General features: G+C 44.5%; 1 protein-coding gene across 4 annotated transcripts in view; it reads right to left on the bottom strand.

Annotated features, from left to right (window-relative positions):
• myo1b (myosin IB) overlaps positions 1–20,251 on the bottom strand; it is a 57,138-nt gene that overhangs the window by 18,267 nt on the left and 18,620 nt on the right. For all 4 annotated transcript variants that reach the window (XM_068701507.1, XM_068701516.1, XM_068701525.1 and 1 more), the window contains exons 4-11: positions 12,660–12,754; positions 9,740–9,844; positions 8,287–8,333; positions 6,254–6,317; positions 4,182–4,280; positions 2,887–2,990; positions 1,074–1,221; positions 99–217 (exon numbers count right to left, since the gene is read on the bottom strand). In XM_068701507.1, the coding sequence (XP_068557608.1) occupies positions 99–217; positions 1,074–1,221; positions 2,887–2,990; positions 4,182–4,280; positions 6,254–6,317; positions 8,287–8,333; positions 9,740–9,844; positions 12,660–12,754 (781 nt within the window). The remainder of the gene's footprint in view (positions 1–98; positions 218–1,073; positions 1,222–2,886; positions 2,991–4,181; positions 4,281–6,253; positions 6,318–8,286; positions 8,334–9,739; positions 9,845–12,659; positions 12,755–20,251) is intronic.

The following is a 20,251-nucleotide window of genomic DNA, read 5'->3' as shown; positions in this document are numbered from 1 at the left end:
AAGTCAGGGGGAAGAAATGTCCCTTTATCTTTTTATGCCCTCCGTGTGTGTGTGTGTGTGTGTGTGTGTGTGTGTGTGTGTGTGTGTGTGTCTCTGACCTGGGACACATTCAGCGTAGTGGACACTTTCTCCAGCTTCGCCTCCACTGTGCGGTAGCTGAACGCTCTTTCCAGCACCGACTGTTCGATCCCCAGTAGCTCACACATCTCCTTCAAATCTTTAAAAGGAAGAGAAAAAAAAAAGGGATAAAAATAAGAGTCAACACAATTGTGACACTATATTTGATGTCACAGCTACACATAAAGCTGGTGAATTAAATGGATGTAAACGTGTTTAGACCACCACGTGTGCGTTCCACTAAAACCTGCTCCATCACTCTCGTGAACAATGAGCTGGGACTGCGATGCTTTGCAGGTTGCAATTGTAAATCTCTTGTGTTGATGTGCTAGATCAATATCAATATCACACTATTTAATGTGTTCACGCTTTTGTATCTGAATTAATTCTAATGCATTATAATTAAGGAACGTTACAGCAAAACATTAACCTTATCCGTTAATACTTATTGACTAAATGATTGTGGCTCTAACAACACAATAATAACGCTGGTGTGTCACTAAGGTGAATCATGCCAGTGTCATGGAGGGAAATATGTAAATGTGTTATTTGCCTAAAGAGAACAGCTGTGGAACTGATGACACAAACAGCTTGTGTCACGCAAATCATAAAACACAAATACACAATAGGTGAGGGAGGACTGAGGCAGAGATCAGAGCAGCCAATAGGGGGCAGTGGTTCGACATCAGGCCAGTATGTCATGATGCTCAAAAGGTTTAAATGTAAAACATCTCCACAATAAATCAGCAGAATCTAAATAAAATGGTCAAATGAATCCAATTATTCAACTTGTCTGACATGTGTCTGAACATAAATAAGCAGACAGCTTAGTTGTTCACCACTACATCATAATGCCAAATCATTCAAATGAAGTTGGAAATGAGTTATAATAGCATCAGAGATATTTTTAAGTAAGACAGACTCTTTGCTTCCCCTTTGTTGTCCGTCAAACTCACCGTTTTTGTCTTTAATGCGACTCTCGTCGGTGCCGTTGCAGCGCGACTCTGGCTTGAACTCAATGTTGCCGAGCTTCAGCACGGCGGCCACCAGCTCCAGCACCGACTGCACCTCGTCCTCCATGAAGCCCACAATCTGCATGGCATTCTGGAGGGGGGTCACAAAAAAAAAAAGAAAAAAAGAATGAGTCACAATTCAGCTGATGTTGTTGAACCTTATTAAGAAACATGGGCACAGGGTTGCAAAGGGGAACTAAGCTATAAATGCATTGTAATGACAGCGTGTGTTACTGTGCAAACACACCAGTTCTGGAAGGCTGACACATTATTATTGCAGCCCGCAGCCAGAATTGTCATTTGATGAATTGGAATAGTCAAATAAGAAAAAAAAGACTGAACAAGGCAGAGCCGCACTCGCCAATAAGCTGTGTCAACCAGATCACCATGTGTTTCAATCTCCAATTCAAGAGACGAGAGTGAGGTCTCTATTTTGAGGGACTCCAGGCTAAACTAAGAGTCCATTAGATTTACATAATTCATGGATGGCAAGAAAAGAGGAGACAAGCAAAAACCCATTAAACTTATCATCTTCCCATTAAAAACTGCAAATTACCCAATTCAATATTTAAATGCCTTAAACTGAACCCCAGTGCCAAATATAATACAACTTCCTTTATAAAGCCAGCAAAACAGACGATTGAGCGCTTCATGTTTTCTGTTTGCTGTGGTCAGTAGTGGAGGAAGTACTCAACTAAAAGCACAAGTCCGTCACAAGTGTACTCAAGCACTTGAGTAAATTTACTTTGTTACTTTCCACCACTGGCTGTGGTACTTAAGTCTTTTCATACGTGCTAAAATGAAACTCGTAGTTATTGGCAGACCAAACATTTCACTGAATGTTTATGGGAAGAAAGTGTGGCCATCGTTGGCTGTATAACAGATGAGAGCCATTGTTTAGTGGGAATGTCCCCTTGTGTTTCCGGTGGTGAAACACAGCTGTATGGGGAATACTGAGAAAACTCCATGTGAGAGGGGATGAGAAGCAGGATGTGGAACGCAAGGAAACCAGTAAAGTAGAATCTGACAGAACAGGCTTACACAGTGGCTGAGTGGAGCATGCTGGAGCAGGACTGAACACAATAGAGCACAGTAGAAAGAGTCTCTTATAGACACAACATCCTACGGTACGCGTCACCGTCGGTAAGGGTAACAAGTAGTGGCGATGTGCATGCGGGCGAGATATTGAACGCGTGTGCACAGACGTATTTAAAGAAAAGGAAGCAGCTGCCCTGTCTCCTGTGGTTTTTTCCCCCCAGAAGAAATGCTGCTGTTTTGCCATTTATGTAAGTGCTGCACATGGAATTGCCCGTGTTTAATCAATGTAAAACTAGCAGTTCATGGTTTACTTCAAGTTCAAGTTCAGTTCAAAGTTCACCTGATTGTGCAACATGTGCGAGGGAGTCTGTTTTCACAATCCAGAAAATGAACTTTTATAATCCGTGCGCTCTGTTTTATTGTGAAATCAGGAAGAAATCCCTGCATCTACCCTCTGTACAGGATTTAGATTATCTCGGCATGATGCAAAGGAAAGTCGGTCCTGAACGCCGGAGCGTGCCGCCGCCTGTGACGAGTGTGTGTTTGTCTGTTTTGTGAGAGCCCACTCGAGGTTTAGACACTAATCAGGATTGATTTCAGAAAAGGGAGATCATTTCTACCAGCAGTTATTTAGGCTTCTTAAAATATCATCTGGGAGAATCCATAATGAGGGTAAAGTGCAATATCATGCAAACAAATATGTGTATGCGCTACTCACTCTGACTGTCCGGAAGTTGGCCGCGTCATCCAGCCCGTTGACCGCAGCAGAGTCCAGGCTCAGGTAGTTGTACTTGCTGAAGTCCCGATCCAGCTTCAGCTTCTCTGTGACACAAAACACACGGCTGCTGTTCACACTGCATTCGTTTCAAGCTGGTTGGCTAAAAGGCAATTTAAGTCTTATTTACATGAAATGAACATTACATAACTACACGCTAGGAGGTGCCTGATTAAAAAAATAAATAAATAATCTTGTAATGATTGTTATAAGCGGCATTTTTTTTTTTTTCAAGGACCTTCTAGAAAAAATAATCACTTCAATGTACAAAAGGTTGAAATGCGACACCCATGCCCTTAAGATAAATTTGTGCAACCCACGCCAAACACAATTTCTACACAGTGAACGCTCTTAGAGGCACTGCTGTGAACACTGTTATGGAAGATCAAATGGCCTTCTTAAAAGCCCCCCTATTTAGTAGCAAAGAAATCTATTCCTCTGGTGGGCGCATGTGTCGGATTTCATTAGTGGCTGCATTAACTACAGCTGAATCAGGACCCTCTGATGTGTGTGTGTGCGTGTGCGTGTGCGTGTGTGTGTGTGTGTGTGTGTGTGTGTATGTGCTCTCTACAGTCAATGATCGTTATTTTGTTCTCCTGCGTTCCGGACATAAAACAATGCCCTCTGTCCACTGAAAAGCAAATAGAGGGAACCGGTTTTCACGGCTGGCCTTTGTTCTCTGTACTGTTTGTTAGGCAGGAAGATTGGGTCATTAATGCATCAGCCATGTGTTGTGTGCAGCTGCAATCCTGCTGGAAAATGTTTATGTAAGATTTTAACATAAGGAGTGTCATGCTGGTGCTTCCAGATGACAGGGGTAAATAAAAAAAATAGGAAATTCAAATATGGAAACACAAACTCCATGCTCATGTTAACCCTCCCAGTCTGGTGTTTGGATGTAAACAAACAGCAGAAGATCCCACAGTGGTGGTGACTACAGATTCCCTTGGAAGACTGCTCAGCTAGCTCCTGTGAAGTGTGATTCATTAGTTCCTGTGAGCAGATATGTGCATATTCTGAGATCAGAAGTTATTCCAGGCGATCAGGCTAAATATATCACAACCCCAGTTTGTGCTTCGGGCCGATAAGAAGCGTGCATTTAAGTATTTAAAGCTGCTATTTCTCTGAGATCCAGGAGCACTTTAATCTTCAAGTTAAGTTTGCCCCCCCCCCATCTACCCTTTAAAAAAACACATTGACGCTTCCATTCAATGCATTCCAGTGTTTTCAGGACTTACTGAGTGTGTCATCAGAGGCTCCAGACAGGAGCTGATAAAAGACGTGGAAGTTCCTCTCTCCTCGTGGCTGTTTCACCACACGTGATTTCTCCAGCAGATCTTAAAGAGTACAGGACAACAAAAGGAAACAATGACACATGACGACACAAGGTTATTTCCCAATAATAGTCCTCACGGGAAAGGTTCCTGCGGCGATTCACTGAGGTGTCCTCGAAAAGTAAATAGGGGGCTGATCTGCTGTAGGAAGTACTGAGGATGCCCAGCATCTGTATGGAGGTCAGAGGGCTTCCTGGTTCATACTACTGTTTACATGGAAGTTGCCAAGGTGACCAAGCTAATGTTATCTGTGTGCGTGTGTACAGGAAGTGTTCAAGAAGAGAACCACACAAGAATATCAAACATCAGCCCTTTCTCCCAGGCTGCCGACCAAGTGCAGCAGTACCTGATTAGAAGGAGAACCCGTCATCTGCTCACCGCATTAGGCTCAGTGTGATTTAATTAGAGACCAACAGCAGAGCTCTGCATCGGAGAACGCTTGAGATCCTCTTCACTGCCAGTCTGGCTGGATAATAGCATCCAATTTGTCTAGTTAAGAACATCTTATTTTAGGAGACTCGAGAGTTTACATTAAACTGAAGGAAAAATATCCACATGAACTGCCATTTTAACCACAGTCAAGTTTTCCAGCCATAAAAATAAGAACTGCTCCTGGCTTTGTCAATCTTTGGACAAACTGTGACTCACACCGGTCTGTGGGCGCTGAGAGGACAGAAGGGTTCACTTTGCACCGACTCTGTGGACACACTAACTAGAGAGCCCTGCACAGAGACCCCGGGGCTGTCAGAGCCAGCGGCGGGTCAGGCTCAGTATGAATCTGTGGCACCGGCTGGCCACGGATCACGTACGTGAGTCTATAAGAGCCAGCACATCAATAATACAACAACCACGACTGAGTGGCTGGCAGCAGCAGCAGCAGCAGCAGCAATACAGAGCTGTGGTCAAAGACGCAGAGAGGACAAGAACAATACCACCGAGGAGCCACTTCCTTCATTTCTCCTTTTTATTGAACATTTTTAATATGCGCGGTCGCATTTCATTTACTCTTGTGCCGACTCTCTGAAATATTTGCATCCTAAGGGAACTGAAGCGACCTTTCATGTCGTGTCCAGTCAAACCCTTCAGTCATCTTTTCATTGCTTTTATTCTTCTTTTTTTTTTGAGCCACAGCTTTCCATTTTCTGTAGTAAAGCATCCTGAACATGTTTCCTCTCCCTTGGAAATGCATACACACATTGAAGTAGCAACGTGGGAACAATATCCTGTTATGTTTTGACTTAGGCTGCCAAAATCTGCTTCCCCCTCTGTCATTAAAGCTACGGAGGATTGGGTTTTCTAAAAGTGTAGCTATCTAATCTCAGTTGTAGGAAGCACTGAGGGCTCGACGGATGCTCGCGTTGGGGGAAAATAACGAGCCGAGAGGAGAAGAGAAATCCATCCAGGCTCGCCCTGCTAGAGCATCCTCATTCATCCGTCTAGCATGGCCAGCCGGCCCTGTCTGAAGCAGTCACATGTCAGTGGCTCTTCTTCACAGAAAGTCCCTGGTGTTGGACTTACGCGAGCCAACAGACGGAGGTTCATTTGCGTCTCGGCCATCAGCTCCTCTTTTTTTGTTTCTGTGACCTCTGGATGAGAAGTCAGCGCAGACGCAACAATGTGAACAGAAGATAAGAGAGAAAAGAGGCGAGGAGTGAAAGCGAGAGGCTGGAGATGAGCGTCCTGTTCCGTCTCTCATTGGTTTCAATAGAGCTTTCCCCAATTCTAAAGCTTTGGTAAAATGTGCGACTGTACCTCGACTATTTGAAAACTTGAATGGCCTCTGAGGCTACTTTTGAAGATTCACACTGATAGCTGTACGTTTGATGGGACTGTTTAACTGGGAGACATCAGTGTCAGGTTGATCAGAAAATGACAAGAAGAAGATAAAATAATGGCTACTATGATTAAATGTGGCGTGTGCAATTTTACAGATATTTCTTTTATTTTTAGGACATCGTCATGTCAGTACTACTCACAGTTGCTGATGACTCCGCCCAGAGGATCTCCTTTGAAGTCAAACTCAATGTCCATGTACTTTCCCTGTGGATAAGAGCGCATCGATTAGAACAAGACTTGTGCATATACACTAGAGCTCAACATTAATATACACTGTGAGCTGGGCCCAAAACTCAGCACCAGCTGCCGATCATAAACTGTTATGAAATAACTGTGTCGAGGGAAAACCCCCCCCCCACCATGCCACGGTCTCTCTACTGGAGGACTAAAACAAAGCATTTCAGGCCAGCTCTTTCCTTCCATCTGAAACTTGGATGCTAGAACACAGAGTCCTGTGTGTTTATCCCCCCCCCCCCCCCCACCCACCCACCCACCCCCACCCCACCTCTGATGTATTAATAGCAGACCGGTCCTCAGAGCGGGGCCAAGCTTTACTGGTGAGCGGGCTCCAGCCAATCTCAATAAGCCTGCTGCACTCAGCAAAATGAAGAGACACTTTGATTCATAGATCTCTGATAAACTGATTGAGCTCTGATGAACTGGCCTCTAGCGGGGAGGCCTGAGGTCCTCGCCTAGAGGTTTATACCAAGGTTACCTAAATAGAAGCGGATCAGGGGCGTAATCCTTTATACCGCTGAACTCCCGGTTACAACTGCAAGGCCAGGCCTGTGTTTGTATGTACCAATATAGGTAGATGATTGAACAGCGTGTGAAAAGGAAACCTAAAATTGGGATTGGAAAAGTACATTGGCAGTTAGCCTGCTAGCTTCTGCTGGCCAGGATAACAAGTTTCCATTCAACACCCAGAGTAAATGTGTTTAATCAGACCGTTTGGATGTACTGGAGGTTTTAAGATAGACTGACTCAAGTTGTTTTAACAATTTGCAGCTAAATAAACATTCATGTTAGAAAAATGAACATGAAGTGGTGGTGTGATAGAGGTAATCCGATGCAATCAGTCACGTCATGAGGGAGGAACCTGAAGCGGGCTGAAGCTGCTGGATCGAGCCTCCCTGAAAATAACGAGCCAGACGGTGTGAGAATGACCTCCTTGGCAAACACACCCAAAACACCCGTCATCCTTTCATTCTCCACTGCCTGGAAATAAATCCCCTCCTGGATCCGTCTATCCACTGAAACATTATCATGATGCTATCTCTGCCATGGAGATAAGCATCATATTTCTTCAGGCGTCCTCATTTTGCAACCTCCGCAGGTCACGAGGAATCGATCAGTCGCTTTATAAACATGTGGGGATGTGACAGCGAGAGACGAGCAGAAAACAAATCTGTGAAAGTTTGGACTACTGATAGTCCAGTGTGGTCTGCGCTCTGCAGCTGATGAACAGCAGCGTACGGTAAAAGCCTTGTTCTGTGTATGTAAAGAGCATGTGCTGGTGAAACACATCAGGCGTGCAAGGCCTGCTGTTACTGAAGCAGTGCATGGGCAGCTACAGATCCAACACACTGTGTGTCTTCACACGGTGTGGGAAAGACTTTAGAACATGCACGGGACAGAATCCCCTTGAAGGACGTTACTCTCTGTATCTGATTTGTTGCTTTGAAACACATACCAACATGAATCACTGGAGGACGTGAGTCTACAGAAAACATCAGCCTGCAGGCCTTTTCTTAAACCATCAAGCCGTTACAAAGGCTGCTGTGTCTAGACAGAGTTACTGGGAGAACCGATTCAACTCCACCAATTGTAGGAAAGAGGAAAATAAGCCACCACACCATTGTAGATCTCTAGACGTTCAGTTTAGTGAAAGCCAGACTGACGCGAGCTCATGAATGAGACAGTCACTGTGTAAAGACATTATAAAAAACAGAGAGGGGGACACAACAGTAGGGAATTAAGAATTATGTTGGGGCTTATTTTGAAGGAAAGAGAAAAGCGTAGATGAAAGTGGCGGATGATGCACTAGCTTGAATGAAGTCGGAATGGAAACATCCAAGCTGTGCATAATGATTTGCAAATAAGGCCTCATTCAAGAAGCAAACATCTAATTAGACAACACTGGCTGTTTATCGGTTCAGTATCAGATACTTACAAATCTGGAAGAGTTGTCATTCCTCACTGTTTTGGCATTTCCAAAGGCTGAAAATCATAATGAGACAGGATGAAAACATTGCAAACAATGCATAATTCATGCTAATCCATCTGAAATAACGTTATTGCAACAAAAAAAACATATCAAAACAAACCAAAGCTCGTTTACAAATATGCCAAAACATATCAACGATCCTTAACATTGTGCCTCGCTGCAGCTAGCTGTCAATCATCTGAGGGGTCTGGATGTCAAAGCTGTTTTTACTGATGAAGCCTCATAACTCTGCGTGGATTAGGCAAAGCACCGCGGCTCTCCAGGCTTAAGAGCGGCTGAACTTTGCCGTCACACCACATTCAAGTCAAAGTGCTTCAATATGTGCCACTGCATACAAGCAAACAATAACAAACATGTTTAAACACAAGAGTTGCCCCATACGAGTGTTTGAGTGCGATCATAAAAAAAAACCCATCAACATGTGTGCACATCTACGCCTCGTATTATGTGCATAAATGAGCCTTTTTAGAACAGTATTTTTCAACCCAGAGCCCCTTTCAAATTGCTTCTGGCCACATTTCTACATTAAAATGCCATTAATGTGTCATGCACCACAGCGCTATTAGCGCATCAGCTCGATAGCTGACAAACGGCTGATTAATGTGCGCTTTTCTGTTGTTTGGTTAACAACGAATGAAACCAATAAAAAGGTTCTGAAAGAAAGCGAAGCAGAGGGCGAGCATGACACTGTGTGGAGCACCATAACCGTGTTCCCCCTCTCCCTTTGTTTCAGCGTGAGGGCAATTAGATTGGTGGGAGCTAAACTCTTGCAGATGTGCAGGTTTTTCAGCAGCCAACCCGGGTATACAGCTTCATCATTCATGGGCATTTCCTGTCCACTGCCCCCAATTAAAGTACAGCTGTTTCTGTGCCAGCACTGCGCTGTGAGATTGAGACTGTGTGTGTGTGTGTGTGTGTGTGTGTGTGTGTGTGTGTGTGTGTGTGTGTGTGTGTGTGTGTCACAGTATTTACACAACCCCGTAAGTTATTGTGCTGATCAGCTTACTTGTCTGTTAAAGCACAATTCCCATGTGTGTGTGTGTGTGTTTGTCGATGTCTACGTGCCAAATCTAAAAGTTTTGCAGTGGCTGTGTGACTTATTGTGCTCGTCAGCTAATAATCAGGAGTTTTGCGGTGATGAAATGTATTTTTCTGGTCGTTATGTGTTAGATGTTTCAAAACCAAGCAAAAACACCAAAGACTCTGGTAAAACTCACTGAGGGTTGCAAATGTAAGAGGATTTATGTCTTCCAAATGTTGGCAAAAGAAGCTGCACTTTGCGGAGCCTGTGAAAGGGGACAGCGCCGTCAACCTGTTAACACAGACTCAGTCTGTAAATGTGAGCTCCAGACGATCCAGCCCCCTCGGATTAGCTCGAGTGTGAACGATGCTCACTCACCCTCCAGCACGGGATTGGACTGCAGCAGCTGTTCCTTGACCTTGTTCACCTCCTGGCCCTTCCCACACACCGCTGCCACATATGACATCACCAGCTTACTGGCCTCTGGAACACACGCATGCAGACACAACAAACATTAGGTCAAAGCCTTTGCTAGACATGACGAGAGAGGTTGCCCACCCGTCTCACCATTCCCTTTAAAATTCCCCTTACCCCACCCCCCACCCTGACACCCATCAGGGTAGGGTGTGGGTCATTCGTCTGGCGTACAGAGAGGAGGAGGAGGAGGCCTCATAATGGAGACCCGGTTTGTTTAGTTAGACGGTGATTGCATTATCATCATTCAAATGACTGCACTGAAGAAGGGTGACTTTATTTGGATCGACAGAGATGATCCCCTTTCATCCACTTCTCGTGTAAGAGCTGAAGCTCATCTGTAAGAGTCGACAGAGTGCAGTGTGTTCCCAAAACATAATTTCTGGATGAAAAACTCGACAAGGGCTCAAAAAGACATCTTTGGCTTGTCTGAAACAAGTGACATGACTGCTGGCATCAGGATCATCTCTCCTGTCCAGTGAGATGACAGTGACCTAGAACTGATGACGTGTGTGTGTGTGTGTGTGTGTGTGTGTGTGTGTGTGTGTGTGTGTGTGTGTGTGTGTGTGTGTGTGTGTGTGTGTGTGTGTTGTGCCAAGCAGGGATAGAAAAGAGCTTGACGGCAGTTGCTGGTACAGCCTGCTGATGAGCCTGGCATACAAACAGCTCCAGACACGCTCGTACATTTTGCCAAGGTACGGGAAGGTGTGCATTAAAAAAAGAAAACGCAGAGGTCAAGAGCACTCGCTCCGCTGAGTAACGAGGTACACACTGCTTAATCTTTGCTTTTTTTTTTTGACGTCTCAGGGAAGCAAAATAAACTTCCTCAGTCATCTCTCGCAGGAAAAAAAAAAAACCCAACAATGTTATGTCTCCTGTACGCCATTGCTGCCATCTGATAATAATGTTCGTCACAGCTCCTTGCTCATACGGGAGCCACAGCAAGACGGAGCACAAGAAACAGACATAAAAGTCAATGACCCATATCGATGGGGTATGCACGTTTTTGATGGCCTTATTCCACTACAAAGCTCCGAGGCCGATGCGATTACTGAAATCCAAATTTATCTCCTAGACATGGCTGAACAGCTTCTTGGAGTGGGGTTTTTAATATCCATGAGAGCTTGAGAGAACCCAAATAAAGGCTAGTGCAAAACACGATCGGTCATACTTTACGTGTGTCTTCCGCTGCCTCTGCTTTCTTATTGTATCACTGCATTAACCTACTGGAATTATTATTATTGTTATCGTGTGTGTGTGTGTGTCACAGTGTTGACAGTGGCTCTTGTGGTTTCGTGGATCCTAATGTTTGCTGCCAAAGTGCTACGGGGAAAGTTACGTTGTTAAATATGAGCTCCAGCCAGAGATCAATGTGCAAATAGATCAAAGCCATCAACACCATGAAAACGGTGCGTGCGTCACATTAGAAATACGGGAAATGGATATGGCATCAGTGCGGTAGCGCACAAAGAAAAAAAAGGTAGGGCTGGGAGATGAATTCAGATTATAGTAAGGAAAGGACAGCCATACATACATACATAAAGAGATGGAACTTCTACTGTATAATATTCAGTACTCCTCACCCCTTGATTAAAGCCACATGGCCGCTTTGAGTTGAAACCAAATGGACGCTGTGATTACAAATTACTCCTACACTTAAAGTCTGTCGCACACATGAAAATCCAGTGTGTGAGTTTGAAGCAAACAATGAGTGACAACAAGTGCAAGGGTCAAATTAAAAAAGTCTAAGTATGACTGTACGTCTGTCTTTACTGTGCAGGAATGTATTTCAGTAATGAATAGCGACTTCCTACAGTTTGTACTCGATATGTCGTTTACCTGCACCACATCGCTGCCAACAGGAGACTCCATTCCTCTTGGCTTTCTGTGAGGTATGCGAGACTGCTCCCGACCGCAACATGGCCACACTGTTATGACACCAACTAAATAAAAGGGGCGGGGACGTGAACACGGCATCCTCTAACATCAGTAGGCTTCATATTTCTAGTCCGACGCGCTGTCAGACATGAGCGTGTCATGCAAATCAGGAAACCATCTGCAAGCTGCTGGTCTGCTTTGATTTGTCTACCTCTATCATTTAACAGCCTCTCCGTATACAGGTCATCAAAAGAGGTAGTCACGTCTCATGTGCCAGCATGATGTTCTCAAAAAAAACTTCATCAAGCTGCTTTTTGAAAAAAAAAAAAAAAAAAAAAAAAAAAAAAAAGTACATCTGATGTAAATCTGCTCTGTGGCTTTAAACATAACTTATCTTACAAATATGGTTTGACTACACTTACAACACTTGTTTGTTCAGCACTACAAACAAGAGCAGCCAAACAAATGAGAAGGCCTGATGGTACATCTTTACCTCTCCTGGGATCTATTAGCTAAGGTTCTCTGTTCTTGGATGCTTTAAGTGTTTTTTGTTTTTTTCTTCGGATAAACTTGTGCGGCGCTCGTATAGAACGGGCCGATTGCTCGGCCTCCGGTAGGAGGCCGCTTGTAGAACTGCTCATCCAAACAACTTCACACTTGACACAGCGCCTCTTTGGGTCCCTCTCCCTCACACCACACCCACACTCTCAGATGATAGACTACGCACTCCAAGACATCGGATGGAGGTATGCATCTTTAAAATTGATTTATTAAAATGTGATCCGGCTGCAACGCGGCCACTCTAGACCGGTGCCTGTGATTCCACCAGACGTGTTGCAGCACATTTCAGAAGTGTCCCAGAAGCGACTCCCTGCTCTGCTTCGCGGGGACGCTTGACGAGGGCACAGAGGTTACGATGAGGAGGAGTTAGCTTCTAGCTACATACCGGTTTTCCCAGCCCCGCTCTCCCCTGTGATGAGGATGCACTGGTCCTTGTCCTGGTCCCTCAGTGAACGGTAGGCCTCATCTGCCAAAGCATAGCTGGAAGACAAAAAGGCACAAAGTCATAAGCTTTCACAGTACTTTATAATGCATGCCCTCAGCTTACATAACATCCTTATTTTCATAAGATATTTTGGGAGAGACACTGGGGTGAAAGAAGTTCAGAGTGATAATAAACCACTGTGCCAGGCTGCATGGCGTCCATCCTAATCAATAGCACGCGGCTTTATTGGAAATTAGGTCGCATCTGTAGAACAGCCCCAGGACTGGAGTGACTTGCAGCTTTATTTAGCTACACCGGCTGGTTCACATTTGTGATTTGGCTTTGATAGTTGTAATATTGTCTATTTCCTGCTCCTTTCTTCCTAACTCAACACTAATACTGCTAAAGCTCCTGCATCCAAATGCAAACAAGAACAGTGACATGCTTAAAAGCAGTTTTTTTTTTTCCCCCTCCTTATGTGACAGTTAAAACAATTAGTTTACATAACCTTGGGGATTTTTCCTGTTGCTATTCAAAAAAAAAAAAAAAAAGAGAGTCTGCTTTGTGCACTTTCAGGTGTTTGATTAATGCAATCACTCACTGTAAAATAACCCTCGGTGGATTAGTGAATGATAAAAGTAGAGTGCCTATTATGAAGTGAAGCCTATTGTCGTACATTCCAGGACAGTGATACAATGGGAAAGTGGGACTGATTATTGCAGTTTCACCCCCTCTGAATTCCAGAACAATGTATTATTTGTTCTCTTTATTCAGACAAGCCCTTACGGTTGGAGGGGAGGGTGTGGATGGTGTGAGGGCCATATCACAATGACACTTTTTTCTTTTTTTTTTATCTTGTGTGGCACAGTGGTCTGTAATTTCATTGTGATACGCACACAAAGAAGGAACATTAAAGGGTTTTATGGCTTCCATTTGGCAAGCAAACGGTCATGTACAGCGCTGCGAGGAGTGTCTTCCAACTTCCTCCTCCAGAAGGACATGAGACTGCAAATTAACTCACTTCGCCTCCTGTACACCCCCCACCGTACTTTGGCATCACTCAGTACTTTTTTTTCCCCCCCAAAGCCATGACTGGTAATAGCTGTGATTATGCCTTAAGCTGTTAAACAAATGGAGTTCGTTTGAGACAAGGTAAAGTGGAGTTGGAAGAACGTATCATCTGAGACCTTCATGATGAGCTCCGTCAGGTTTAAAAAGGAAGGAGTCGGACTGACCTGGTGGACCGTCACAGAAGGGAAGCAGCTGACTAAAAAGGTATTGGGGAGACTCTGCCCTGCTGAAGTGCCCTTGAGCAAGACGATGAATCCCTACCAGAGGTGGGGCCAAGTTATTGTTTCGCAAGTAACAAGTCTTCGCACTCAAGTCCCAAGTCCTAAACTTTCATGAAGCACTCTTCACCAAATGCAATTGTATTTAACAACAACAACAACTGCTGCTGCTCAGTCACGTAGCACTAGCTCTTAATGGCTTTCTCCTGCAACTTGATTGGATGTCATTTGATTGGTTCAAACAAAGCAGTTCTGGGGAATTAAGTGTCATCTTGCCGCGTAGTTGATCGCCTTGGTGCACACACTCTCTAGATAACTTTTAAAGTCAAATTCCGTGTATGTGCAACATACTTTGGCAATAAAATGGTTCCAATTTGGATTCTAAATATCTGGGCTTGGTGTATTTTCAATTCAAAGGGCTCAAGTCAAAGTGAAGTCACGAGTCATTGGCGTTAACGTCCAAGTTGAGTTGCAAAGTATTTTTATTTCGTCAATTAGTCTGAAGTGACTTGAATCCACACCTCTGATACCAACCGTCGCTACAGGACGTTTATGAGCTTCAAAACATTCACCAAAGTAATCAAACATCAAGCTAGATCAACAGTTTGAAGTCTCATGTTTTACATTAAGTACAAGGTAAATATAGCTTGAGGTAATTTTGGAGGAATGCATCAAAATAGTCTCTCCCCAGTGTCTAATTTGGTCTAACTCCTTGCCCGGAGGGTGGGGGCACTCCAAGTCTCCCCGGTCCATTAATGGAGTATTTATATGGGAGTGCGAGACGTGAGCGTAGGAAAGAATGTCTGACATTTACAGATGCTGACAGGGGTTTTAATACAACACCGACAATGGGTTGTACCTGGGTGTGAAATGGGATGCTGAGCATGGTTGCTGAGGTTAGATTTACTTGTAGAGGCAAAGCTCTTGTCATTCAAGCACACTGCATATCAAAATGTAGCGTGGCACCAGGCAGCAGGCTAAAGAACTGGTTAGACCGGGTCAAAGTGATTTCTAAGGGAGATGTTCAGGCTGCATGCTGAACTATGCAATGTGGCATCACTCAGCAATTCATTATCTAGTCCAAATATATCCACAAATTACAGCAAGACATGGAAAAAGAAGCTAATGTCTGAAAAAATAAAAAATATCTAATTTGGGGTACAGCAACTAAATGTATTAGTGGAGTCAGTGCGGTTAGGAGCCGAACTTGAAGCGTATAATCACGCGCTGAACTAACACTGACCTCCAACTCGAAAAAAGTAGCCGATTGCTGGTAAGAAACCATGACAGAGAGGTTGCCCAGAGATGGACAGCCAGATGAATGCATTCCAGGCCACAATACAAAGTCAAAGCTCAGGCGGGCTAATGGAGCTTAGGGTTCTGCACCATCACACATCGTTTGGGACCAGAGCCCATGGAGCCCGGCAACCGGTCCTCTCCCTCGTCAGCCCCCAGTGGGGGCCGTCCACCAACACACTCTCAGGAAGAGCGGTACGCTAGTGCAGAAGTAACTTCCTTTGAGTCGAGCTGCTGTAGTGAGTTAATAGGCTCTAAACACTGGAGATGCTATGGTGCACTATTTTTACAGGCTTTACATTATGACACAGTATACAACCTTCATGGTTTCAAATGTCATAGGAGAGTTATCATTGAGGTTGTTCGAGGCTGAAAGTGTCCTGTCGACAGTTTTACTGAGGTTTATTTTATAATGGCGAACTCCAGGTGAATGCTTGTTGGGACCAAGTGCATTTTCTTACAGTACCGCAGTCGGCCACTGGAGCCGACTGCACCATATCCACCTCTTAAAACATCCGAAGTGTACGCACAGGTGAAGCAAAACATACCCCTGCCAACTGTGCAGGGCAGTAACATTAATACATTTGTATTGCGTGGAAATTATGCAACGTCATCACACTGTTTAACTGATCACCATTAGCCAAGAAACTAAGCAATACCCCAGCAAAATGCGGGGAAGAAGACAGCTAAACAATGTTAATACGGATGTCAACAATGTAGGTTCACAAAGAAAATCTGCATTACAAAAGTTTAAAAAGGAAATAACTGCATTCAACACACTTTGGGGGATTTGTCCTGGTGAGAAATACTGAATATAAAATGAATATGCAATGAATATATACAGGGAACCTTAAATGTAAATTTTTAGAGCCCTCAGTTGTTGTTTTTTCGGTCTGGCACAAGCCTCTCACTCAGAAATCCCCACCCACACAGTCTGTAATCACAGCCCAGCCCCTACCCTCTCCTGTACACAGAGTTTGTATGGATGAGACTTGCCACAGGACATCACGTCACTGTTGAAAAGGGCAGCACAGCGCAGCAGATGTCTGCTTTGTGAAAACACTCCTTTTGCCTGACCTCATCCCGACAATGAGCAGATCATCACACATCAATTATGTCGCCCCCAGAGGAGGCCAGTGGGAGGGGGCGTGTACCAGGGGAAGGTGAGGGGTGTGAAATAGGAGTGGGAGGTCCTTTTTACACACACACACACACACACACACACACACACACACACACACACACAGCTAGTCAAATGAATATGAATGGCCACCACATAATCACAATATGAATAGAAGTCAAGTGAAGCGAGGGGCCACACCCAAAACATTTTGCATATCCAGATTATATAAAATTAATTTTGAACATTTAAAAGAAAAACAATCCAAACCACAGCTGACCTCTCACAAGATACTAATCTGTGTGCTTTATTCCCACATACAGAAGCAAAAAAAACAAGGCAGAATTAGAATGAATGTTCATCCCTGCGGCTACAACAGAGTGCTATCATTAGGACCATGAAAGCAGTGAATAGCAACAGGCTGAACCACTTCACAAACATGGAAGTCAAAATGATGATGAAGCACCAAGGTCACCATCAAAGGCAGAGGAAGCATTGAGTGAGGCACCCAAATCCCAAAGGCCTCCCAGATCCGTGTGTGTAGCTGAGTGTGTGTGTGTGTGTGTGTGTGTGTGTGTGTGTGTGTGTGTGTGTGTGTGTGTGTGTGTGTGTGTGTGTGGGGGGGGGGTTAGGCTGGGAAGAGGGCCTTGGACCATAAGTGCCACTTGGCACCTCCCCTTCACATCTGCCTACAGGCTGTAATTTGGACATGCACGTGGCAGCGGTGAACACAAAGCCACACTGGCATGAGGTAAGCAGTAGAAAATAGCCTAGTCAGTTCTTCATACTATCAACCTTTGGTATCTGGGGCACAGGAGGAGCTAATGGTCCTGCAGTGTGACCTGAATCTTAAGAGGGTGGAGTACTCCGAGGGCAGATTCTGCACACTTTAAAGGAGTCATTTATAGATGCTAATGCAGCTGTAATATATGGGCCGGAGCGCAGCCCAGCCAGCTACTGGGAGATGACAGGACTTTAGCAAACAATAATAATCTCTCTCTCTCTCTCTCTCTCTCTCTCTCTCTCTCTCTCTCTCTCTCTCTCTCTCTCTCTCTCTCTCTCTCTCTCTCTCTCTCTCTCTCTCTCTCTCTCTCTCTCTCTCTCTCTCTCTCTCTCTCAGAGCCATGTCTTCATATTGACATGCAGCACATCTAAATATGCTTTTCAAAAGTAAAACTTTGTTCATTTTCCAGGCCTAAAAGTGGATAAACCTGTTCAGTGCTTTGATGCTAAATCCAGTTTCTATTATGTGTTTGTATGTGGGAGGGGGGACACAGGAAATCCACCTGGCAAGGAAGCAACGCTTTCCTGATGCTTTATGATCAGGTGGAAGAGCCGGTGGCTGGTGCAAGAAACACACACACACACACACACACACACACACACACACACACACACACACACACACACACACACACACACACACACACACACACACACACACACACACAGATTGTTTGACGAACGTGCCGGTGCGGTTCGGACAGATGTGGCCCATCTGCGTGTATTGGTTACGACAATGCGTTGCTATAAAATGGGTGGTAAGGAAAAGATCTGACACGAGATCATGATGACAGTTGTGTATGTTAAAGAGCACTCTCAATGTGCAACTTGCAAGGTGCAATGACGATTTCCTCCAACTCTCCAAATTAAAAGCTCAGGGTGAAGCACTGCTGCCAAAGATCTCTAATTTATCTCGCTCAGGGTTGCCTGAGACCTCTGTTAAATGACTCATTGATACCCCCCCCCCCACCCACCCACCCATAAATCAAACTTTGAGGGGGTCCAGGGCTTTAATTTACTTTATTGCACAGCAATTTAGTGTTCCACAGCAGGGGAATACACAGATTCAAGTTGTTTGTCTGATCCTTGGAAGAGCAGGAAATAAGCATGCTGAGTAAGTTAGCGAGACATCCTCAAAGAAATATTGAAACAAAGACTCTTCTGAGGCTCTTTCAGAGGCTTTTAGGGAATCAGCATGGAGGATATTAAAAAAAATAAAAAGATATTCAAATGACTCCCAATTATCAGTTGTTGAAAGGGCTTAAAGACTGTCTGATATATGAGAGCTCAACACTGATAAATGAAGGCCTTGTGCCTTTGGCTAGGAGATATAGAAAAACACACATGGCCACATGTGCACAGCTACAGACAGGAGGATGGAGACAGAGGAGCAAGATGTCTTTTTATAGCCCAGAAAGCACCAGCTCTGTCAGGTTTGAGGACTTCCTCTCTTCATCCTGCTCCCCATGTCTCGGCCTTCCACTGTGGCACTTCAGGCTCTCTCAATATAAAACAACTAGTCACTGAAGCGTAGTCCAGCTGACATATTCAGACCGTCCATGAAACCAACTGTACTAGACCAGTATGACCACTTCTTATTGGTTTAACTTCAGTTTCATTGGAACGTTCTCATCTCAACAACATACATATTTGAGGATGACCTGCTATGACCCATCTGAATAGAGAATAACGTCTTATCTACTATATACTGTACGTTTGATTTGTTTTTCAAAGTAAAGAAAAATGAATGACGTGTAATCTATGAGCCCTACAGGCATCGCAACACCCCCCCCCCCCCCCCCCGCACAGTGCACACACTCGCACCCACACAAAGGCTGCATAGAAATAAACTGCTACGCCTTTTTTAGTACAAGATGACTTGGCATACTCTTCAAAGAAGCAAAAAGGCTTCAGGGTGACCGCGTGACCCACCGAGTCCATTCAGACAACAGACAGAGTCATTGTGGGTCTGACCGACAGTGTAATGTTGGTCCTACAGCAGCACCACAGCGGCGGGTGACAACTTGTCCCGCTCCACACCATGAAATGAGGAGGCCACAGACCAGGAGGGTTTTGGTAGAAGGGACTACAGTCGTCATGGGGTCCTTTTTCCCCCCCAGAGCCAAAAAAAACAGAGCATTGTACCCTAAAACGACGCACTGTGGCAGCATTATGCCGGCCTTGTTCGGTTCAGTGTAGAAAAGAAAAGCCGGCGTAATGGCGGTTCTTCTTTCTGGCAGTATTGTGGGGCCGCTGTGTAAAAAGGGACTAGGGATCCCTGCTGTGTTTTATAGCAGAGGTGGGCTGCCTTGGCTGAAATAAAAACCACCTCCAACAAAACGTTTAGTGAAAAAGCTTTCAGTGATCAACATGTTGCAAGGGAACATAACCTTAAAATATATTTGGAATGCATATCTGCATCGGAAGTTCAATTCGGCAGAGTAGAGAAGCTGGATTCCATTTTTTAAATAAAACATTGATCATTTTCCCCCCCGAATAATCAACTTTTTAGAATAGAAATTCACCCAAGCTCCAAAGCAAAACACTAGCTTGGCAGTGGTCATTACCTGGCACAAGCTTAACCCCGCTACGATGTCAGATTAGTTTTCCATTAACATTTACACTTTCTCTGTGTAATGTCAGCCTGACCCGTTGGGCTCGCAGTCAGGTCCTTCGGGAGGTCTTGGCTAAATGTCCACAACCAAATGAATCCACAATCTGCACAAATACCGTGACATCCAAATCACTTTGACAGCTCGTTTGATTTCATGTGGCCGATCACACGCTGCCCCACAGTGACTGTGCTCCAACTGCTCCAGTTCTACAGCAGGAGGTGCAGTCCTCCATCAAAAGCTGATGTTCCTTCATTGTCCACATTACATTAACTACAGCACTGCTGTGGACAGCCATATGCTAAAAAAAAAAAAAAAAAGCAGATAAAAATACACACGAGGCCTAAAAAGTGGATTTGGTCTGAAAAAATAACATAATGATACAACTTACAAAGAAAAAAGAAAATAGTTCTATAGCATCTTCAACAAATGAATGGAAATATGTGTGCCCCT

This window comes from Cebidichthys violaceus, unplaced genomic scaffold (genome assembly GCF_023349555.1).
Source record: "Cebidichthys violaceus isolate CVI_PGR_0920_01 unplaced genomic scaffold, fCebVio1.0.p SCAF_11, whole genome shotgun sequence".
NCBI lineage: Eukaryota > Metazoa > Chordata > Actinopteri > Perciformes > Stichaeidae > Cebidichthys > Cebidichthys violaceus.
Note: the sequence above shows the minus strand (reverse complement) of the source record. Positions and strands in the feature narration are given on the sequence as shown.